A 24,904-nucleotide genomic window follows, 5' to 3' on the forward strand; every position below is an offset into this window, starting at 1 on the left:
TATGAAACCATTTCAGGATTGGATTTACCAGAAGGCATGCAATAAATTGGTGTGGATACTTGCCTGGTATTACCAAGGGGAAGTCTACTTCATTCATCTCCTGGATCACTGGCCAATCATGCCTGTCTCCCATTGCCTCTCTCACCCTCCTCTCCTCACATCCACTTGCCACCCAAATGCCAGCAGGCACAGACACCCACTCTATCCCTTGTGCAACAAAATGTTGATATGTTTGAGTGCCCAAAGTGATGCCATTGTGGCAGCCATGGTTTGGTCACACTTTACCTTTCTAAGCTTGGTGGGGCCAGCCACCTTACACATCCAAGGGAGTTCTACGAGGCTGTCATGTTGGCCCTGCTTCTCAAACTACTCTTTTTAAAAGCCATTACCCTCCTTATAGGATCATAAGATCACAGATTGGAAGAGATATCAAAAGATCATCTAGACCAATCCTTCTGCTAAAGCAGTTCCACCTAGATCACAGGAATGCATCCAGGCAGGTTTTGAAAACTTCCAGAGAAGGGGATACCACAGCCTCTCTGGGCAGCCTATATTATTGCCTGTCTCCCTTAAAGTTTTTCCTTATGTTTAAGTGGAACTTTCTGTGTTACAGCATTTGTCTATTACCCCTAGTCCTACCACTAGACACTATAGAAAAAATTATTGCCCCATCCTCTTGACATACACTTTCTAAATACTTGTGTTAATGAGATCTCCCTCAGTCTCCTCTTCTCCAGACTGAATAACCCCAGATCCTACAGCCATTCCTCACAAGAAAGATACTCCAGTCCTCTGATCATCTTGGTGGCCCTGCGTTGGACTCTCTCCACAAGTTCTCTGTCCCTCTTGAGCTGAGAAGCCCAGAACTGGACAGAGGGCAGAGTAGAGGAGGAGAAGAACTTTCCTTGACCTCCTGGCCACACTCTTCTTGATGCATCTCAGGATGCCATTGGCCTTCTTGGCCACGAGGGCACATTGCTGGCTCATGTTCAGTTTATTATCAACCAGCACTCTCAGGCCTCTCTCTGCAGAGCTGCTCTTCAGCAGGTCAATCCCCAGCCTGTGCTGGTGCATGGGGTTGTTCCTTCCCAGGTCCAGGACTCTGCACTTGTCCTTCTTGAACCTCATGAGGTTCCTCTCTGCCCAACTCTCAAGCCGGTCAAGATCCCGCTGAATGGCAGCACAGCCTTCTGGGGAATCAGCCAGCCCTCTGTTTGGTGTCATCAGGGAACTTGCTGAGAGTACACTCAGTCCCCTCATCCAGGTCATCGATGAAGATGTTGAACAAGACTGGCCCCAGAATTGATCCCTGTGTAACTCCACTGGCCATAGGCCTCCAACTTGGCTTGGCTCCATTTGATCACCACCCTCTGGACTCTGTCATTCAGCCAGGTCTCGATCCACCTCACTGTCCACTCATCCAAGCCACACTGCCTGAGCTTTTCTATGAGGATGGAATGGGAGACAGTGTCAAAAGCCTCAAAGTCAAGGCAGATGACATCCACTGCTCTCCCCTCATCTAGTCAGCCACTTATACTCTCATAGAAGGCTATCACGTTGGTCAGGCAGGATTTCCCCTTGGTAAATCCGTGTTGACTTCACTCAATAACCATCTTTCTTCATGTATATTAAGATGGTATCCAGATTGAGCTGTTCCATCACCTTTCCAGCGACGAAGGTGAGGCTGACCGACCTGTAGTTTCCCAGGTCCTTCTTCTCACTCATTTTCAAGACTGGAGTGGCCTTGGCCTTCTCCAGTCCTCAGGTACCTTGTCTGTCCTCCACAATTGACTGAAAATGATGGAGAGTGGCTTAGCAATAATATCAGCCAGCTGCCTCAGCACTCATGGGTGCATCTCATCAGGTCCTATAGATTTATGGGTATTAAGAGTGCTCAACAGGTCTTTAATCCCATCCTTGCCCACCAAGTGAAAGTCTTCCACTCTCCAGACTGTTCTCCTCCAGGAACTGGGCTTCCTGAAGGTCAGTTTTGGCAGTGAAGATTGAGGCAAAGAAAGCATTCAGTAGTTCTGCCTTCTCTGCATTTTCTGTTAGCAGGACACCCTCTGTGTTCAGCAGTGGGTTCACATTCTCCCTAATCTTCCTTTTACTGCTGAAAAAGCCTTCTTGTTTTCCTTTACTTCCTTTGACAGGTTTAATTCTAAAACACCTTTGGCCTTTGTGGTTTTGTCTCTGCATATTCTGGTGATGTTCCTATACTCTTTCTGAACAAGCAGGCCCTTTTTCCGCCTCTCATAGATTTGTCTCTTTTCTTTGAGTAAATTCAGTAGTTCTTTTTCATCCATCTAGGTCTCTTGCCTCCTTTTCCTCCTTTTCTACTTGTGGGGACACACGGATCCGGGGCTTGGAGGAAGTGGTACTTGAAGATTGACCAGCACTTCTATCATTTAAGATCCTATCCCATGAGATCCCTCCAAGCAGGTTTTTGAAGATGTCAAAGTCAGCTTGCAACCTGGCTGAGTGTCCTGCTTCTTCCACAGAGGATCTATAACTCCACAATCTCATAGTCACTGCAGCCAAGTCTGCCTCCCACCTTCACATCCCCAACCAGACTCTCCTTATTTGTCAGCACAAGGTCCAGGAGCACACTTCTCCTTGTTGGCTCCTCGACCACCTGTAAAAGGAAGTTGTCACCAACATTCTGTAGGAACCTCCTGGACTGCGTGTGCTTGACTGAGTGGCTTTGCCAATAAATATCAGGGTGGTTGAAGTCCCTCATGAGGACCATAGATTGTGATTGTGAGGCAGCTCTCAGCTGCTTGTAGAACGCCTCAGCCACTTCCTCTTCCTGACCAGGTGGCCCGTAGTAAACTCCCAGAATTGTATGGCGCACACCACCCTGCCCCTTATTCCTCACTCATAAATACAGCCTGCCCTTCATCCCTGCCCAGGTAGAGCTCAATGCAGTCTAGTAGCTCTCTCATATAGAGAGCAACTCCATCCCCCCTCCTCCTTTGCTTGTCTTTCCTAAATAATCTCATTCCTCAAAATGGCAGTGGGGTTAGTAATTAGAGGAAGCTGGTCTCCTTGTTCAACCTCCAAATACAACTCACAGTGAAGGCTGCTACTGTGGCCATCTCAGCTTCTCTTCTCTGACAAATCTGCCACAAGCTAGGATGAGAAGTCCTAAATAGGAAAAGGTTTGAAGGAAAGTGAAATCCAGAAAAGTGACAAGATTATATTCCTGGCTGATAGTTGGCGAGATTTTAGTTTTGACCCAGTGCTGAGTACCATACACAGACATGAAAAAAAGAAGTTACACCTAAAGTATCCTAGAAACCATACAGCACACTCATTTGCTCTGTCTGTCTGTGCAGTACAGGATTCACTTTAAATTCTGCAGCTCTCTCACACAAAAAACTATGGCTTATTTACCTGTCAGGCTATTTAAAAAAAAAAAAAAATCCCCATCATTGGGTTGTATTCTTCACAGTACTATTGTCCAAGGAAAGCTTTTTTTTCCTCCTTTATTATCAATAACATTTAGTTTGACATCTTCGTTGTTTATTTTTAAATCTCTGAAGTCATCTTTAGAGCTGCAGTTTTGCATCTTGAGCAATTCATTGTCTCCCACTTTCAACAGCATGATATGAACATGCTTACATAAAAAACCTACATGCAGTATATGGAAATCCCAACCAAAATCCCAAAAGTTATGTTCTTATACAGTTCCAACAGTACTCAGTAAATCTTACTGTGAAAACCTGTTAAGGCTCCAGGGTGAAAGGCCAGTCCTGCACTACAGGACAACAGCAATGCACTCAGGTAGTCCCACAGAACCACAGTATTTGTGTACTCACACCAAACCAGATAGTAACTGATTAATTATAACCAGAGATCGTAAATTTCCAGATGATGATTTAATTCCTTCACACCAAGCAGAGCTCCTCTTGCTGGGAGCAGCTCTGCACATCACTAAGAAAGTGGTCTTTGGCATCAACCTGCTTCTGCTTATTGTGCCAGAGATCTTTAGCCTTTCCAGTGTTTTCTTAATGAAAAACATGAAGGACTAATGGGTGATTCTCATAAGGAAGATATTCCACAAACAGTGGAAAAGACCAGCAACACAAAACTCAAGGAAGACCAAACCACAAGAATTAACAAGTGGTGAGGAACATGCTCACCCCTACAGACAGTGGAAGATAAGAGTAGAACACAAGAATTCACAATGTGTGTTATAGAAAAGGGAGAAAAAACCCAATACCTTTCAAGAGACCTTTCCTGGCTTTGTCTATTAGAGAGACAACAAGCTCATGAAAACTCTTGTTGCTTTGCCATATGTGCACTGACACACGCATCTTCATCTGCAGGAGCAATTCTGCCACAGTTCATCCATTAAAGCAGACACTCTCACCCGAGCCATCTACTCCCTGTGTATTTGTAGCACTTCTGTTATTAATTCACTCTTTTTGTGTATAATCTGTTGAGATATGCTTCCCCTTGCACCCTGTAATTATTCATGAGAGCTATAAATACACAACTGAGTGCGACAGTATGTCCCTTCCCCCTCTCTGAAACAAACCTGATTTACTCAGATACTCTGGTCCCCATTTTCTGAGCAGGGACCTTTTCACTGCTACAAGAAGACACTTGCAAAGGATACTTCTGAGACTACAGCATCTGATGAAATAAAATAAATGAGTGAGGTTCATTTCTCCAACAGGGAGAGGAGGAACAGAGGCTTGTACAAGAAATATAGGCAGATGTTTTATCTTCATAACCTCGCATGACCCACAGCACAGCATCCATGGGGAAAGTTTCTTGAGCCCACTATCTCTAACCAGTGGTTACATGGTTATATCTGGAATAATGCCATATTTCACAGCAGCTTTTAGGACATCATGTAATTTTTTCTTGCTCTGTGCTAGGGAATCACGCCTGGTTCTCCACTCTTGTAATGGGATGAATTAATGTCAAACAATATTTAGGCCACATTATTTTAAGCTGGCCATATAGAGGATGTTAGCTGATAAGACAAGAACCAAGATTCAACAGAAAGCTCAGCAAACAAGCCTGTAAAAACATCAGCCACAGTCACAATGACCATCAGTTTGTGCAGAACAGCAAATGTGCATGATAGAAACTCCAAAATAAAATCGTGAAGTTTGTCAGAGCTTACAGTGGTAGGTAGCTGTCTCATCTCATACATTTCTGGTATCAGTTATTATAGTCCATGTTCCTTTCATTTGTCTTGAGAGCTGTGGGAATATGCTGATCTTCTGCGAGCAAGAGACGTAAGTTCCATTGGGTTCTACTCCAAAACAAGCAATATATTTTTGCCTTTCTTCTCTTTAAAAAATCATGGAAATCCTTTCAAAGGGACAAACTTATGTAGAGATCCAGCTGAAGCTCTCTCTGGAACTTTAAAAAATAAATACAAGTTGTTCACATAAAAAGCTTATGCTTGTAGTGATCTTACAGAAACGGCTCTTAAGTGACACCATCTTTTAGTGACACAATATCTGGTGTTTTCAGACTCTTCTGAAGACAAGTTACTGACTAAACATAGGGAATGGAAACTAAGAATGCAAAAGGTATCAGAATCACACACAGAAATTCAATAATGTGGCTATTTTCACTGAGCTACAAGATCAACACTTGTAAAAGTATGGCCACAAAGTAGACTTCGCAATGACCAAACAGCAGTCAAAATGACACAGATTTTGTTTCCAAAGCATACCTATAAACTCTGCCATGTATACATTGTGCACCTGTAAACTGTGTCAAGCATGCGCTATGGATGAGATTCCTTAGGAGGAAATACTCTTTCATTGTTTCCTCTTGCCCGGAAATCTGGTTAAGTGTTGAAAGAAAGTATCACAAAGAGCATCAGACCTTTAGTTCCGTTTTTCTTGTATCTTGTCCTGCCTTTCAGAACTCACCATTCACAGGATATGCTGGATGATGCCACTGCTATCTTTTTTTTTTTTTAACATATATGTGGGTTCCAAAGAATTGGGTGCTGAAGCCAGAGCCCAGTAGACGGGAAAACAAGTATCAATTTCAGTGTCTTCAGGCTGAAGTTTTGACAAGCTGTAAATCACTTTAGAGCAGGAATGAATGGTTCATCATTTCTGGGCTGTAATCAAATGAGTAGTTGAGAATAAGAACAATTCCATTTCTATTTCTAGAAAGTGAGTGAGGAAATGTAGCAAAAATTGCACATTGATTTAGATCTGCAAAACTTACAGGACTAATTTCTTAAACAAATTTCCAAAGTCTTCAAATAAAAAGGCATGCTGTTAATTATTTTCCACCACAGTCATTGCCATGTGTAATTCCTTTGTCTTCAAAATAAGGACAACTAAGTCTGGATGCAGCATGGGACAACAATCTATAAGAAAAGGAATGGATATTGACTACTGTTTACAGAGAAAGGGTGACTGGTATAGACACAGCTATATCTGCAGGCAAGGGTTAGCTGCATGGCCACTGTCCCCTACATGCAGTGTAAGAGTACATGTGCACATATAGTTTCCATCAGAATTAATATTGGTGAGGTGCTTTAAATGAGAACAGAACACAATTACTACTCCTTCTCTCTGTCTGGTGCAGGTATTCTGTGCCTTTGTAGCCCAAAAGACTGTGTCACAGTTTGACAAGTTATCAAAACACAGATCTGCTGATATGGTATTACCAGCACAATGCTTTTGATATGCACACAACCTCAATGACATCTCCAAGTGCTGACATCCACTCCTAGGTTTTTGACAGCTACCGTGTGCTGCTCCAGGTCCTTCAGCTCTTGGGAATACTGTAAGATCAAACCCTTCCACATTTTTGTAATGGCAGCTTATCCATTAAAAATGAAAATAACAATAATAATAAAAAAGAATAGTAAAATCTAAAGCTATAAATAAAAAACATATACTAGAAAAAAAATTATGTAGCAGTTCAGTTGACTTTTGTCAATGAAATAGAACAATGACAGATGCTTGTAAAAGTACATCTGTACTTCCCACAAAATAAGTACCACAAACATCAAAGAGCTCTCTCAGAATGAGATATAAGTGTCTTATTACATCTTTATCACACCATGTAAAATGATCCCCTACATACAACTAAGTTGATTTTCTTTAGAATGCTTTCCTTTAGAGGAAGCCTTTACATAGCTCTGGGGAAAGTTGAAAGAGCATTGGTGAAAATACAGATACATATGACAGACTGTGGACCTGCTTTAGAGGTCCCTTCCAACCCCTACCATTCTGGGATTCTGTCATTTGTTGGTTTTAGTCTGAATCTCATGCTGAACTATGGGTCTGCTTTCTGCACTTCCCTGGCAGTTAACTTGAGATCCTGAGGCTTTCAGCTGCTTGAGGCTCAGTTATAAACATGTGAGACGGCCCCAGTAAGCGATCTTCTGCCTTGGAGCTCATTCCTTTTCCTTTGCCAGTGAAGTGGGGGTAGAAGGTGTCTAAACTAGGTGGAGATCTAAAACTGTGTGGAGCAGGAAGTTGTGGATACTGAGACACATATCTTTTATGCTACCATATCACTGAAACTTACAGTGTAATAGCAATGACAGTCCTGGTGCTAGTGAGAGTGTTTACTCCTCTTTACACAGCTCTCCCCGGTGCATGCACATTTACCCAGTAAAGACTGGAAGGATGTCACTGGTAACTGTTCTGTGTCCACACATTCTACATGACCATCACCAGAGATACAAATGAAGGATTTGCTGTTCCAGAATCACATTATTTAAGCTAAATAAAGGTTTGATTATGCCTTTTATTCCCGGGCTTGCCAATGGGTGGGGCATAAATGACACTATTCCAAAAGCATCCCAGAAAAAAAAAAAAATGCCCTGAAGCCTTACATTCCTACTTCCTGCTGGATGTGGGATAAATTATTACAAGTAATGATTCTCCTTGGGTGATACCTATCCACCACCTCACACATTAGCCTACCCATGAGCTACATCTAGTTCTGCATCCATTTACTTTTAGCACTGCCAGAGACACAGGAGACAAGGCTTGACAGACACCACCATGCTTATGCAAGCTGTTCCTGCTCCAGCAGACACCTGGGAATTTATGAACTGTAGTACTAAAACTGACAGGATGTTAACATTTGGGTAACAGTGATGCTTTAAATATTGTAGTCCCAGTGATTCTTAGAAAACTTTTTTAAAAGAGTTTAAAAAACCAAACAGCTTAGAGAAATGAAAGGAATGGGCAGAAGCTGTGGAGAAGTTTGAACATTGGTAAAGGAAGATCAGAGATTTCAGGTCTACAAGAGGAAAACAGAGGTATAGGAATAGGTAAGAATATAGGAATAATTAATATAAGAGACTGAATAGGAAAAGAAGATTTCATAGCTGGAGAACCAGAGTTTCTGAGAAAGGTCGGGCATATGAAAAGCTGAAGTGTAAGAGAGGAGAAAGAAGCAGCTGTGGATAATGAGGAGCCTTAAGAAATAGGAATAATACAGGGACCATTAAAATCAATGGAGATCTTTCTGTTGGCTAAAAGAAAGGCAAATATTTCACCGTATTTCATTAAATGCTTAAATATATTAAATTGGTAGCTATATGAAAGAAAATGAAGTGTCCAAGAGATCTAATGGGTCAGGTGACAGGTTAGTGACAGGTCAGTTACAGGTTGTAACAGGTTAGATACAATGACCTCTGCTGATAGACCCCAGCCAGTAAATTTACTAAGGTACTCCTGTCAAAAGGATAGAAAATTATCACATCTGGTGATTGCTAGCATGGGTCAACTGGTACACCAACCTCAGACAATGGCTTCACATAAAAAACCCACATAACTGAAGTGTATAGCATGCAGCAAGGACATGACCCTGAGTTATGGTTGTGAGAACATGACAGACAGGATAGAAAAGGTGGTAGGACATCATTAAGAATATGCATTTCTTAGCAGAGCTGGTCACCATGCCAGAGTAGCAATAAGGCTGCTAGTATCTGCCCGAGCCAGTCTGGATGTTATCACATAGCGCTGCCTCACACTGCAACATACAGACCCAAGAGGAACACTGAAAAACACATTCAAAACTTTAAAACAACTTACCACTGCTTTATGTTCAGGTATGGCATCATGTAGATCTGTGCAAAGGGTCTGGGCAGCCTCGCTCACCTCCAAGTCTTCTTCCATCTGCAGTTCCACTCCATCCACTGACACTACCTGGTGATCCTGTCTGGCTTACAGGCCATGTTGCAATCTGGGCATTATTTACACAGACTCTTACTGTCACACTTCAACTGTCATGTTGCATGAAACAGTAACAAACACACCATCCGTGAGCTCCCAAGAAGCTCTTAAAGTCTGATTCACAGAAGAGGCACACAGTGCTTCTGGGGAACTTCTTGTTTCAGTAAGTAATAACAGTTCTTAAGAACACTATGTGGTATGGGAGGAATGTATCTCCTATATAAAGGGAAACAGATGTCAAAGGGAGCAGGACATGAGATCATTAAGGGGCTGCTATGAGGGGTCAAGGGTTCTTTTCTGAACAGTGCTCGTTTTATACTTCTCTAAATCATAGTGTTGAGTCATCATTAAGTCAATACATATGCCTGATTTTTAACTTTTCTAAGCACTCTCAACCCTCATTAGTTCTAATAAGAGTCAGATTTTCTCAATGGCTTTGAAAACCAGGTCCATTATCTTTTTAAAAATACATTTTCTCATCCCCTCTTCCACTTCTCTTTGCCTTCCTTATAATCACTCTCAATATATATTACTCGTGGCAGAGACAAATAGCATTTCAGTGCTTAGACCGGCCTTACACTCAGCCTGTTTAGATGTAAGCCTAGGTACAGATTTTAGCCTAGCTTGCTACTAATACAGAGGCCTCTGAAGCGCTTTCCCTTTGTGGCCATGCCCCTTGTCCAATGGCCACCATGGAACAGGCAAACTGGCTTATGAGCGAACATGTGTTTCCTATGAGGTTGTGATCTTCAGTAAGGTCTTAGGGAGGAAATATCTAGCCTTAGTCCAGGCTACCCATACTTCTGGGCATGCTACAATGCTCTGCAGTCTTGCAAGACCTTAACAGCCCCCTTTTTTCCCACCCATAGTTACCTGGACAGCTTAGGTCTGGCCAAGTTGTCTAATTATTTGTGCTGTTAAGGAAACAGGTGTTAGGTTTCCACAGCTGAGTTCCAGATGTTGTTCTCAGCTCCTGACATGCCTTATCAGATAGAAACAGGGAACTAGCTCTGCGTCTTTCTTCAGTTGAAGAAAACTTCATTAAATTGTGCTTAAAATGCACTGAATCATGCGGAGATCCAGCTGTTTCTGAAATTAAAACAGGCCCCTGACATTTTCTCCTCGATGTCCTGAGGCTCAGCCCACAGAAAAGGATCACAGCTACTGGGGAAAGGTGGCAGCAATGGGCAGAAATGAAAGGAGGGACAAGCTTTCAGACAGTGATGTAGGTGTACAGTCTTCATGTCTGAAGTGCTGAGCTGCAGGATGCGGCTGGGGAAACCCAAGGAACTGTTTCACTGAACTCATTTCCCCTTCTTTCTCTGCATTTCACTTTTTACATTGTGTCTGGCTGGAAGTGCTGTGATAACAACCACTTTTCTTTTAACATGTGTGATCTGCACAGTGCTATGCATTGAGCTGAGTCTGTCCTAACACCAATGATAAATACCTGGCCACAATCTGAACATCTACCCTCTTATCCCTAGAGGAAGGTATCACTCACAGAAGCAGAGTTCAGCTTAGCCAAGCATGTGATTCTAGGGGCTAATATAAAACATGCAGCTGAAATATGGGCATATGTTGTCTCCATAAGTGGTATGTGCAAGACCACGCCTTTCAAAAATGCCACTACAGTTATAGAAGAGAAGATGAAGAAAAAAGAGACTAAAGCTACAGCCTCAATACAGCTTGTATTCAGCTTGTAAAACATCAAGTTCTTCCTTATTTTTACCATCCCAATAATGATCAGAGGGAGCAGAAAATAAATGTGAATGTAAGAGATATCTGTTGTTTATTGGTAATTTCTAAGACAGACTCCAAAATGGTGCATCAAAGCAACATCAATATTTCAAGGTGCCTTGAATCAGAATGTTATTTTCCAAAGATACTGAACTTAAATATATTGGATTTCCAAACACAATCTGAGATGCTGTGATTCAACAACACTGATAAAATATTAGAAAAGTTGATATAACAGAACTTTCAAGACCTTAGCCCCAGTCATTGGTGGATTTACAATTAGTGTGTCAGCTTTACTGCTGCTAAAAAAAGGCAAACATAAATATCTTTAAAATAAATACAGAAAGTGAAAAGAATTCAGCAAATGCATAGCCTTGACATGCAAGCACATGAAGATGTGGAAGTCATAATTTCTGAAGTTTCCAAAATCTTCTCTGTTTACACTTAACAGTGATTGACAGATGACTTCTTTGCTGTAGCAACCAAAACATAATCACCGTGGATTATGCTTCAACAGTATTCCAAATAAAAGCTAGCTCCTTTTTAAAATACATTTTCTGTTAAATACAAATATTAATTTAATTTATATGTTCTGTCTTTTAATACTTTCTAAATTAAAGAATATAGCACTCAATATTGGCTTAAAACTGAGTTGGGGGCACAGTCATGGTGACACAAACAGAAATATGTTGCAATTCATCACCTAGACATAACAACTCATCATACATCTTGTTATTATAAAAAAGATAGCTCAGCAGCAGTAGAAAAGGAGACATGTGTTATAACATAATCAGATAAATATCATATTGTTTTGAACTCTAATATTAAAATTGCACTGCTGCTATTTTGTTTACATACCGAGACAGCCAAAAATAAATGACTGATTTTGCAAGTGGTGGAGCACTGCTTCAGGAACCCCAGGAGAAGATATCAATGAATGACAGATTTGTAAAGCACTGGACGAATGTCAGCATGAAGAAGTTATAACTAAGACACTAATAAAATATCACATGGATTATTTTTTAATCTTGATAGACAGAAATTACCAAAATTTTTTCACAGTCTAAAGTTAAGAGAAAACAGAGATTCTTCAACGATTTAATTTTTAAGTGTAATATTAATCTTGAAACATGATCTGTTTTGTCTGTACAGAAACCGCAATATCTTTCATCTGAGGTTAACTTCAGCCCTTACTGCATACTTAGGTATTTTATCTATCCATAAACAGAAATAACTTTAACCTCTTTTTAAACTTTCCAGCACATGCTGAAACTCCATTTATATCAATGCCATCCATCTTTCAATGGACAAAACGTCACATATGGAAGTGAAAAATCCCCTTTTCTAGTCAGTTATCCTCCATGTAGCACCCATAAGAGAAGATCAAAGCCAAGCGCTGTTGTGGCATGCTGTGACACTCTAGACCATTCAAACAGCTACATGAGGAGGTTTTCTGGGCCCATTGCATTGGCTGAGGCACCTCTCTCTCAGTGACTTCGCTGACACTTCCTCTGCCATAGCCAGAGTAAATTCCCTTCAGAAATGTCTCCTTTTCTCATTACCAGCAGAGGTAGGCTGTAGTCATACTGTTGTATGTTCCACAGCTTGCCCTCTTAGTCAAGATCATGCCTTCTTGCAACACAGGAGAGCCCAGACAGGATTTGGCCCATGTTAACTTTGGAGCTGGAAGCATGCAGGGCAGCTACAGCCCCAGCTTGGGTCCACTCAGTCCTTGCACCCTGCCCTGCCTTCTCATTGTATTTAACAGCTGTTTATGGGCCTTTACTCCATGTGATTTGTTTAACCACCTTTTCACTTTCTCTCCTGCAGCAAAGTGTTCCACAATTCATTGGTACATTGTTGGAAATTTGTGTCCTTGTGTTTCTCCCGTTCCTCAGACCATCAGTAAGACCTAGCCAATTTGCCTTCTTCCTGAAGGAACAACTTGTATAACCATTTTGTTGCCTTTTGAGAGTTTTTGCATTTTACTGCATTCATGATCAGGTGAAGCAACCAGAGACACCTGTGGTACTCAAGGTACTCGTCTAATGATGTTTTCCATTTTGTTCTTCATTCCTATCTTAATCACTCCTAGCATTCCATTTCCCTTTGGCAGATAGTGATGGATTTTTTGAAGAACTATCCACAAAGACTCCTCTTCTGAGTGTAACCACTCCATGGAAATTTGTGCATGTATCGTTAGAGTTGTTTTTCTGATGTTTCACTTAGCAGCATGGAAATTAACACAGTGTTTTATCAGCAGGTCACTCAGGACCTCCATGTCTTGTCACCTCTTGCTGTCAGTTTTAGTTTTGCTGACAACTACCCCCAATAACATCAGTAAATGCTGCTCTCCCATTACTCATCATGTTTACCCACTCACTTAGCAATTTCCAGGGCAGAACATACGCCTCACTCCCGGGAAACTGAGCTGTTAACTTCCTGTTGCCATGAAAAGTTATTATTGTTCTTGGCTTTTACTTTCTATCTTTTACTCAGTTTTTAATCTTTTTACGCCACAAAACTGTAATTTATAAGAGTATTACAAAAAGGTTGAGAGCTTTGTGGAAAGCTGGGTACAATACATATGTCTCACAGCCTGTTGTGTGATGTTTGAAAATGGACCCATGTTTTGCAGACAGCTGCTCAGTCCTGAGAGGCCATCTCAGGCAAATTCCTGGCAGCATTTGTGCAGAGACTCGACCACACTTTGCTCCTGGGCAGCTTCTTTGGCTTGCACTGCAGTGACTGGCCACCTGCCTCCTCTGACAGTATCAGCAGCCACCACAACCACAGGGATCAAGAGGCAGATGGAAGAAACCAGTGACCCATGATGAGCCAGACATCCCTCCAGTGCAGCTATGGCTGAGGTGTTTCCTGTGATGGAGACAACAGCTGGAGCACAAGATGCCTCTACTGAGTGGTGGTATGTCATTGCTCAAGTTGCTTTGCAGCCATCCTGCAGATACCACTATCAGAGGCCTCAGTCAGAGATAACATCTGATCTGCATCATTGCTAGACCCCTGCCCATGCAAACTACTCTGCAGAGGAAGTAATTCCCTTGTATTGTAGTGGGGCCTCGTTGTGGGCTGTTCCTAGAGGGCAGTGGCAAGCTCAACTCAGAAAGGCAAATCAAAACCATCATAGGCAGCCAGGCACAGTTTGCCACCTCCTGGTACCATTGCCAAAAAATCTTTCTGCTAGTAGTATCTGGGCCCTACACCTAGGACAGGTCTTATCAGAACACCTAAGTCTTCTGTCTTTCCTCTCCAGATAGTTAAAAGGTTGTAAAGGTAAAAACAAGGAAACAGGCAAAAGAACAAGAAATAATATCAGACCACAGAGCCAGGCCAGGGGCTGCTTACTGAAATATCTGTTCCACAAGAACTGGGCCTTGACAGCACGTGGCAAGCCAACGGACTACAGAGCTTCCTGGGGTGGTTTGCAGAGAAGCTGTTGGACAAGGCTTTTCTACGCAATTCTGTGGACCAATTTGCAGGCCCAGGCTTCTCTTTGCCAAAAAGTAGCGTGTGGTTTCATGTGGCATGGAAGGAGTTTTCAGCTCCCCTTCCATAGAAGGGAACAGCTTTCAAACATGTGTGGGAGGAGAGCAGGAGATGCAGCCAGGACCACGACACATTGTAGACCTATCCATAGCTAAGTGGGCCGTATCCCTTGGGTCCATCAGCTTTTAAGCAATTTTACCAGCACTTTACCCTGTCTAGTCTCTATTTCCTATCAAAACCAGAAATGTTTTATTACTCATTTTCAGCAGACAAAAAGCAGTCACAGAAACATGCTGTTTGTTCTGCTACATCAGCTGAAACTTTTGGCTATAAAAAGCCTAGTTCTTCCTTTTTCCGGGGCTCTTCTTCCCTATGGAGTAGCAGCACAAGTGACCTGACAGCTAAGTGTGTGGCATGGGTCCCAGCGTGACAAAGCCCAGCTCCAGACAGGAGGCTCCCAAGAAAAACACTGATTGCAGTGAGACAACTAGGCAACCCTGCACATTTGCCTGCACTTTGCAAGGTTGTTGTAGTTTTCCGGTTTGCCAGCTCATCACATTCATTTCGGACAGAAGGCTTTGCCATACCCACAGGCATCTTACATTTAAATTAGATGGTTGTAGGATCCAGGCTTCCACTTCTTTTCCCGAGTGCTGCTCCCATCACTAAGGCAATCTGTATGCCTACCGCTACCCTCGACTCAGTCAATAGCCCGGTCAAGAGGTATCTTACCAAGTGCATGCTGCAATTGGCAGCCCTGGGTCAAACCAGCCGTATTTTTTCTCGGGGTTTCAAAAGTTTTGCCCCGTGTCACCTGTCACAATCGCTCTGAAGGACTCGTTATTAGGCACAGTAAAGCAGGGGAGCTAATGCCGGAGCGATACACCTCGCTCACGCACCCTAACAGCTCGCGCTGAGTAGGGACTACCGAGAACTTGCTCCCTCCCCTCCGCAATGTTCATGGACGTTACAAATACTCACCAGCGGGCCCTGCCGCCTCACATTCCACCCCCGCTGCCCATACCGCCCGGCGCTTCACCCGCAGCCGTGCATGGACGGCCGCCCCGCGGGGCTCACTGCCTGCTCTGCCCGTGGGCCCCGAGCGCATGGTGAGGGGCGAAGGGAGGGAGCGAGCCGGGTAGGGCTCGCCGGAGTCGGGGCGAACCCTGTCCAGAGACGACGGCGGCGGCGTGTGAGCAGCGTGCCGGAGGCAGGAGACAACGGGAGGAAGGGACGGGCGCGGGGCGGGGGCCGCGAGGAGCCCCGAGGGGCCGTCGGGTGGCCGGGCGAGGGCCGAGAAGAGCCCGGAACGGGGGCGCGGGCAGCTGGGCGGGGGGCGCCTGGAGGGGCGGCTCCGGGCAGCGGCGGCGGGGCAGGGCCGCGGCCATCCCCGCCCCGCCCGGCCCGACTCGGCCCGGCCCCGCGCTGCCCCAGGGGCCGAGCGGCGCCGTGCAGCCGGCGAGGTTGGATGCAGCGGCCGCAGAGCGCCGGGGGGAAGGCAGCGGGGACGCGGCAGGTACTTGGCGTCTTCTCCGGGACGGGACAGCCCAGCCTGCAGCCCGCCTTCCCTCTGTGCCCCTCTCCTCTTGGGCTGCGCGCCGTGCCCTGCCGCCGCCTGCCCGCCCCGGGTGCAATCCGCCCGTCGGGGCCGCCCGGCTGTGCGCCGCTGCTGGGTCGTGAGAGCGGCGGCGGGCCGCCCGCCTTGCCTTGCCTTGCCTTGCCTGCTCGGGGAGCGGGAGAGCCCCTGCGCCGGAGCGTCCCTCCGGAGGTCGCGCCGAGGTGCAGGGGCCGGCGTGGAGCGGGGACGGCCGCGCCCGGATCCCGAGGCTGTGAGTACGGTAACGCATCCCCTGCGAGGCGGCCGCGCTGCGGACGCGTTGCGGCTGTTTCTGGGTGGCTGAAACAAGGTGTTTCTCACCCCAGAAAGTTCCGAGCGCCGCAGGAATGCGAATTTGTGAAGGGAGTGTTGGAGTTTGAAGTGAGGGGAGCCGGTGAGGGCGGAGAAGTAGATGTGCTTTTCTTTAACGTGCCGAGTGGAACCGGCCGGCAGCTCCCGTGGGAGTTCGGCGTGTGTGCTACTCGGGAAGACAGAATACAAGCTTGTGTCTAAAATCCAGAAGCCAAGAAAAATAAACATTTATTAGAGGCTTTTTCGAGGCTGTAAGGTGCCAGCACGTTCACTTCAAAAAAAACCCCAAAGTTTCAAAAGTTTATTTGAGTTGTCCAAGACATTGTTCTGAGGCAGATGTTTGTTGTCTAAACTGCATTTGCGTCTAACATAGATTAATTTCAGAGTGGAAATATATATTGAAATGTGCTGCTGTTCTTAAAAGCCTTTTTTCTGTTCTTAAACATAACACTACCAGGGTGTGTCTGATAAATTACACGTTTCCTTTTCATCTGGAAAGGCTTTACAAATAAATAAAATACACAAAAGTTTGGCTTCAGGTACACATTCTTGCAAGTCCTTCCCTTTACTGTTTTTAAAATTGTCATTGGTGGCCAAAGTGTAGGGTTGTGTGTGGGAGAGAAGGGAGAACTGCAGCGTGGGGATGGAAGTGAAGGGGGGGCTGAGATGGTCTTTTTGGTCAGATTCTGTTTGTGGATATTTGTAAGGCAGGAAAATACAACCGCAGATGAATTACAGTAAGCATACTGAACACGTAGTGTTTTATGTTCTTGTGGAGGCAAAAGCAGGTAGCAGAAAGTTAAGTCTTATTCTCACTTGTGCTTTTGTTCTTACTTATTGCTTTGTCTTCAGGATATCACAAAACCAGAGAGCAGTTTGTCTCACTGTTTTTAAATGAGAAATTTCTATTCTTCCAGCTGTAAAGTACCCAGTGACTCATGAGATGGTAAAAGCCCTCCACTCCCTGTGGGACTCTTACCAGAGCACCCACTGGGAGCAGAGAGCAGGGATGTACTGAAGATGATTGCTGAAGGGCTTTGACACTCCCATTATCACAAGTTCCCAGAGGAAAATTGCACGCTGACTCCCAACTACCTTACCCAGGGCATTATCTGTGGGGAGGTTGTGAGATGTATGATATGTCCCTGAGTCTCTGCCCGGACCGAGGAGTCATGGCCTACAGCACGGCATTCCTCTTTTCACGGCACAAGTGGCACAGGGACTGTGCAGGCTTTGATAGATCCTAGGGATGTGAAGCTGTAGTGGAGAGCTTCTGTTCCAGCCTGAAAGAGTGTTCAACTCTGCTAGGATCCTTGACATCTGTAGGAGACCACACTGACTCCTGTGGAAACCCCCAAAAATGTTGATAGGCAGAGAGGTTACCCAGGAGGAGGAAATCGTGGTGCTTGCTGATGACCCCAACTGCTTCCTCCTTCCTTGGAGTAGGGAAGACAGCCAAGTAGCTGAATTGTCCTCCATGTAACTATGGATCTTGACATTGTACTGCTTTATTTAAGTGATTTAGCAAACGCTGTTTGTCTATCACAACTGTGAGGAAGTACAGCCAGATTGCCAGCAGCATTATCATTATGGTGGTACCTGGTGAAACAGCAATAGGGATCCTCCACTTTATATTAGAGGGAGTAAAACTGATTTCCAGTGGTATCAAGAGCTCAGGGTATTGAGGTACCTAACCAAGGCAGTGCTCAACACACAACATACCACAGAGAGGCTTTTTGGGTCCTTTTTTAAAAATATTTCGACCTGAGGTCCATACTTTACAGCCAGTGGTTAGCCCTCTGTTAGACTGGGACAAAGATGTTTTGAGGAGTAAGTTGTGAGCTGTCAGGAGGCAATGACCTGGCAGCTGCTGTCTTGTTATTACAATATACAACCAATTTTAATTTTTCAAACTGTTAAATGTACTTTCTGAGTTACTGACCACAAAGCAGGATGAAAACAAAAACAGTAGTATGGCTGAAAAAAATTACCTGGAAATGTTACTGCCAGAAGAGAATAAATTTTAATTTATCACAATGTTATTTAACTTTCAAATGTCTTATAAGTCATAGTCATTCCCAGCGATTTCTGGCAAATAGTAGCGTTACAGCCTACATTGCCTTGCCACTAGCCTGGCAAGGTTTACTTTTGTTATACTAAGTCTGCTGTAATAATTTTAAGAGAAGAAGTAATTGCGAACATTGGAAGATTCTCTATATGTTTTTGGTTGATTGAGTGCATTGTCCATGCCTTCAGCCAGAGGAACTGGTATAGCACCATTACCTTTAGTAAAGTCATGATGGTTTGTAACTGCTGAATTGTGGCTGACACTGTCCTGAGTCTGGCATACAGTTTTCTTCACAGAAAGAAACATATTTGTGCTTCAGTAAACCAGTATGATAAGTCTTTGAAGAGACTTACAAAAACATTTATTATGTTGCGTGTGGTGCTCTTAAATGATATGAAAATGATTCTCTCAGGCAGACATCAGCCAGTCTAGTGAGTGTTGCTAGTTGAGCTATCGCAAACAAATACTTTTCTAGTCAAATGTAATTGTTTACAGTGGAAAGCACTTGCAATTCATATGGACACAGTAGCATTTTGTTGTAAGCCAACACAATGAAAGACTGATAGTTTATGTGAATAACAGTGTGCAGTTTGTAACTGAATTACAATTAGATTGAACCTTAGCAAAGTGAAGTCGTTGGGTTGAACAGCTTCACTGTTGTTGTGTTTCTATAAAAAGGTTAACAACTTGAGAGCCTAGTTCTGTTCCTGAGCAATGAATGAGGTGATTACTGTCATCTTCAGAGTTAAAAATGACCAAGGACATGAAGCAACAACTGTGTCTCTTGGATAGCATGTCTCTCCCAGCAGGTCTCTTCATCAAAGTAGTTTGTTCCTAAGAACTAGAATGGGGAAATAATAATGAGTAAATTATAAATTATTTTGTCAGAAAATAATTTTAGAATATCATGAATGTACTAACGAATTAAAGTCAACTTGCTGTAGCCTGTTAGGTTATTCTTTTCCCACCCTCCCTTTTCCTGGGTTCTCGCCTTCAGAAAAGTAGTAATCTGGGATGTGATTTGTTCCTCTCCTCTTTCAGAAGGCAGTTGAAAACAAATCTCCCACTTTTCAAGATCTCAAAATGGAGTGCTGGAACAACAGTGGCTCCCTTGTTTCTGTGATCTTAAGAAAACCGTGTATAGAATCATAGTATGATTTTGTGTTGGAAGGGACCTTAAAGATATTCTAGTTCCACCCCTACTTCCCTTGATACACATCCTTTGGAAGTGTCTTTCATGTGTTTCAGAAGCTTGTGATCCTTGAGTAAATAAATGGTAAGATGAGGAGCTCTAGCTCTTAAAGAGTTTCCCAAACTAAGCTATTTAATTTTGGCCCAATGGAAGGTTATCCTCATGCCCAGCACAACTTTTATTTTCTGATCTTTCCCAGAAAAAAAATCTTTACAAATTTCATTCAGATGAAATCTTTTCCCTACTCATCCCTATGCTGGTTTGGTTACCAAAATGAAAATACTTGGCTATCCCTTCATCCTCAGTACAAATGTTTCGGGCATGAGCACTGATTGTCATTGGAGTATGTGGCAACTGAACTGTAACATTTGTGGCACACCAGTCAGTGCTTCTGACATCTTCTGATGTTTTTACAAAGCTGTGCAGGTCTCTTCCAATATTTATGTATGACAATGGAAAAAAGACAAATAGGAGGATTTGCTGCAAAAATGCAGCCTACCAAAGTCCATGGGAAAACCTTGCAGTTAATCTAAGTTGTAACTTAAAGAAAAACAGAAGTAAATCGAGAAGGCCAGTTAAAACTGATATAACTTATTTTTTATTTAAACAAAGCCCTACATGTTAAATGTATGTCTTTATACCTAGGCAAAAGGCAAAAAAAGAAAAGCAAACTACAAGGAAAAGCACTAGTTACAAAGATGTGACTTGCTATGTTTATATGAAAGGTTAACAGAAATCCAAATAATTTGAATGGGAAAGAGGATTGATTTTATAATGACTGGTTTTCAGAGCATGTCTTTAATTGAAAATAGCATAATTTTGTACCATGAAGAGTAGGAAGTTATTTTAGGCATTGGCAACATGTATACTGGCTTCCAGACTTGCCACCAACTTTGTCAGGGTCTCTATCACCTTAGGTCTGCATGGGGAACAGAGACAAGCTTAGGAAGCAGTGAGTTTGCCCTGCTGCTTCTTAGGCAGCGATGGCTGGGCGGTGTTTTGGGAGTGCCAGGTACCCGTGGGACTTTTTGGAAAGAAGTGAACCAGTTGCTGTGCAGGCTTGCTGGGATCCTTCATGCTGCTCCTCTGCATTTTTTTTTCATCATGGAAATTTTGTAGGGGAGAACACTTAGAAGCAGTTCTCCATGTTGCCTGTGCATTTCCACAGTGGAGCTGCATCTGTGCAGAGCATGACCAACAGCTTGCCACAGCTACCTTGATACCTCTTGGCTTCTGGGTTTATGTGGTGGCTTAAGCACATGTATGGGCTGAGAGTGATGTGAGGAGACAGTGAGATTTATGTTGTATTTGTTGATTTTATTTTCAGAGCCTGGTTTGCAAGTGCTGTTCAGAATTAATATGCAAGGCTCGGTGGAGCTAGGGATACACACAGCCTGCCCAGAGGAGTGCTTGGAGGAACGTGACTTGATCTCCCTCTTGTGGAAAATTGTCAGAACTAAATGACTGTGATACTAAAGAAGAAAAGTCCAGCATTGTGAACAAATAATGGCAGCAGTTACTGTGCCACCTGATGCGCTTTTTGGCCCTCAAGGAAGTGAAGAGATGGACTCTCTGATCGTACTTCATTATAATTACACGGGAAAGCTTATTTTAAGGGAAAAGGCAACTGATAACATAGACCTGTCTTCTGTTGCATTTCTGATCTTATGTAGCTTCATAGTCCTGGAAAACTTGATGGTATTGATTGCCATATGGAAAAACAATAAATTTCACAACCGCATGTACTTTTTTATTGGCAATCTAGCTCTCTGTGATCTTTTAGCTGGAATTGTTTACAAAGTAAACATTCTTATGTCTGGGAAGAAAACTCTGAGCTTGTCCTCCACCATCTGGTTCATTAGGGAAGGCAGCATGTTTGTTGCCCTGGGTGCCTCCACTTTCAGCTTGCTAGCCATAGCTATTGAGCGGCATTTGACAATGATTAAAATGAGGCCGTACGATGCGAATAAAAAATACAGAGTGTTCCTTCTTATTGGTACATGCTGGCTTATTTCCGTTTCCTTGGGTGCCTTGCCCATTCTTGGCTGGAACTGTATAAACAACTTACCAGATTGCTCAACAATTCTGCCTCTCTACTCCAAGAAGTATGTAGTGTTCTGCATTAGTATCTTTATAGCCATTCTGTTTGCCATTGTCATCCTTTATGCCCGTATCTACATCTTGGTGAAGTCAAGCAGTCGCAATGTCACTAACCACAGTAACTCGGAGCGGTCCATGGCACTCCTGAGGACTGTCGTCATTGTTGTCAGTGTCTTCATTGCCTGTTGGTCTCCGCTGTTCATCCTGTTCCTCATTGATGTGGCCTGCAGAGTGAAGGAGTGCTCTATATTGTACAAAGCAGACTGGTTTATTGCTCTTGCAGTCATCAATTCTGCCATGAATCCCATCATCTACACTCTGGCCAGTAAGGAAATGCGTCGGGCTTTCTTCCGTCTTGTTTGTGGCTGCCTGGTGAAATCCAAGGTGGCCAGGTCTTTGCCTATTCAGGCCACACCAGACCACAGTCGAAGTAAATCCAGCAGCAGCAATACCCAGAAGCCAAAGGAAGATTTGCCACCAATGAATGTTCCCTCATGTATTGCTGAGAAAAGTGAATCTTCATTTCACAATGGAAACTTCTGTAAGTAAAGGACTCCTCAAGACAAGTACCTTTTTGTGGCTTTTAGATTTAAACTACAAGTGTAGCTTAAGTATTGATGCACTTAAGTCACAGTGGAAAACACTAACCACTTATTTAACTTTGAGAACTTATTTATCAACAATCAATCATTTGCTTTGGGTGTTTACTCAGTAACACACCGGATTCAGAAAAAAACATTTCATGCTACCCAACAGCCAGAACAGAGTGCAGGCACATCTAATGACATCGTGCACCACAACAGCATTGCACAATGAGACTGCTTTTGGCGCTGCCTGATCTTGCAAGAGATCAATAAAACCTGTTAGAAACATCAGCATTCACTAAGCACTGATGATGATCAGAAAATGAGCCTGATTGTTGCTGACTGGGAGAAGAGCTCATGTTGGTGATTATATTTCTCTATATGTAACTTGCTGTTATGTAATGGCCTTATATATATGTGGTATAAATAGCTGTATATTTGTACAATTCCATATTAAAAAAGTTGTCTGTTAAAAGTTTACAATATGCTAAACATTGTATTGTAGTATACAGTGTAAGGTGACAAATTATGCAAATAGATGTGTTTCATTGGGGATATTTGAAAATATATGAAGTAGTAGCTTTTAACTGACAGGAACTTTAATATGTCATATCAGTGCAGTATTTTCCACTGTTCTTCAAACTTTTCATGTTTAGTGAAAGACAACGTGGCAGTTGTCACTGTGGCATTTCACAACTTTTTTAAAAAAGCAGTAGTAAATAACCATTGAGAGAGGCTATTTAAAGTAGTTAAAATGTGACCCAACAATAGACATGTATATGTACTGTTTCAATACATATGTTTTTCCTTACTGTTTCAAATGTATTTAAAAATGCATGTCAAATCTATGTAAACTTACGTACATTGTGAATGCACTACCTAAGCTGAGATTCTTCAGTTCTGAAACAGAGACGTCATTTCAGAAAACAGCGAACCACGACAGGTCCCTGTGGAGTTTCTTCTTTTCTCTCAAGGCACTACCACAGCTTGGGATTGTGTTAGAAATTCTCCCTGGGAAGAAGTTCGGCCAGTGGGACCTGATCCCATTTTCTGGCAGCAGGCCTCTGTGCTCCTACTGTCTCTAGGCATTTTTGCAGATATAAGAGGGAAGGTGCGGTACAGCAGGATCATGCCAAGAAGCATACCTCTATTTATACCTGACCCTGCCTTGTATCTGGAATGACAGCCCATCCAGTTTGGAAGACCTCCTAACTTTTGTGGAGCTCTGGATTTACTCTTCTGAGAGACTGTTTCAGAGGAATCTGTATGAAAACAACTTTACACTTCATCACGGCCTTACCAGCCTCAGTACAGGATGGTGTTCAGCATCAAATGGATTTCCTAAGACTTAGAGCAGTTAGGACTTCATAAACATCTGGTTTCAAGTCCACATGGAAGTGGACCATGGTACTTCCATCAATTGTATTTTATGGCTGCAGACTTCAGTGGGGGTTGATGGGTAATTCTGAGAATAGTTCCCGTTGTCTTTCGGTAAGAATGTAAGCGTCTCAATTTATTGGGCTCTTGCAAACATTTATGTATAATATCTCAAATCACACCTTGCCTTGTGTGCAGTTAGAAGTAGTTGAGGCTTTTTCAATACACAACCTGAAGGAACTCATCCTTAGCTTTGCTCCAGTCTTGGTCATTTAAAGCCAGCAGCGTTAGACTCTTCCCAAGTATGTACAGTGTGTAAGTTGTGTAATGTGTGTAGCAAAAGCCTTTAAATTGTAGAAGTTTGCATTGTAATTATCTTTTTCAAGTTAACAGTCTGCTTGTAAATGTTTTATACTGTTAGCAAAGTGTAAGAACAAAGGAAAACTGTATTTGAATGAAGTAACTGTGAAAGAGAGTAGTAAATATGAAATTATTTGTACCAAAAATGTTGAAAAGCAGTGCACTTAGAGAACAAGAAAAAGCTAAACTAAGCTAAGCATGATATAACTATATGAACTGCAGATACAGACTGGGTCAGCAGCTCTGTAGCTTTCTGAGAAACGGATCTGGTGACATTGCATTGCTGTGGCTTGCTTAAATGTTTAGATCTTACAGTGCTATTTGGCTGTGTTTGCAGTGTGGAATTTGTCCCCTGAAGTTGTTGCTGTGTCTTTGAAACTGCCAGCTAAAATATTCATGTGCTTCTAAGTGTTAGTTCAGGAGGTAGTGGCATGTGGCAGCATTCCTTACTATTGTAGAACAGGAAGGCCTTAGCAACACAACAGTCTGAGAAAACATTGTGGCTGACCCCACACCAAGTCTTATATCAAGGATGTTACATGATTCTTGCTATTTAGGTTAAAAAAAAAGTAATAGCCAAAGCCCTAGAACGTGCGCATAAAACTGAGTTTTAATATCTGGATTCTATCCTTAGCTGTGTCAGAGTGAATGCGAGGTACAAGTAACGCAAGGAACTCCACTGTTGGGAGGCCATGTGATTGCATGTCAGTACAGAACCCTTTCACTCTACTTTGATTTCTTTCTTTTATTTTGGAGCTGTGGGGATATTTTGTAAGTTCACTACCCTGCTGTAATTTAAGCAGGCTCCCAAGATTCAAGGATTCCTGTGCAAAACTGATAATATCATGTACAAACTATTTATGACTGAAGAGAAAAAAA

At 43.0% G+C, this 24,904-nt stretch overlaps 1 protein-coding gene across 3 annotated transcripts; it reads left to right on the top strand.

Moving 5' to 3' along the window:
- The first annotated feature begins 15,866 nt into the window (after window positions 1–15,866).
- On the top strand, window positions 15,867–24,345 carry S1PR3 (sphingosine-1-phosphate receptor 3). 3 transcript variants are annotated; one of them, XM_062018942.1, is made up of 2 exons: window positions 15,867–15,951; window positions 20,932–24,345. In XM_062018942.1, exon 2 carries the CDS (start codon window positions 21,111–21,113, stop codon window positions 22,251–22,253), a length of 1,143 nt encoding a protein of 380 aa, XP_061874926.1. In that variant the 5' UTR covers window positions 15,867–15,951; window positions 20,932–21,110; the 3' UTR covers window positions 22,254–24,345. The 3 variants fall into 3 exon arrangements, with proteins under 3 accessions (XP_061874926.1, XP_061874925.1, XP_061874924.1); XM_062018941.1 differs by having other exon boundaries at window positions 15,873–16,273; XM_062018940.1 differs by having other exon boundaries at window positions 15,873–16,264.
- The last annotated feature ends 559 nt before the right edge of the window (window positions 24,346–24,904 follow it).

Source organism: Colius striatus, chromosome Z, assembly GCF_028858725.1.
Source record: "Colius striatus isolate bColStr4 chromosome Z, bColStr4.1.hap1, whole genome shotgun sequence".
NCBI classification, from domain to species: Eukaryota; Metazoa; Chordata; class Aves; order Coliiformes; family Coliidae; genus Colius; species Colius striatus.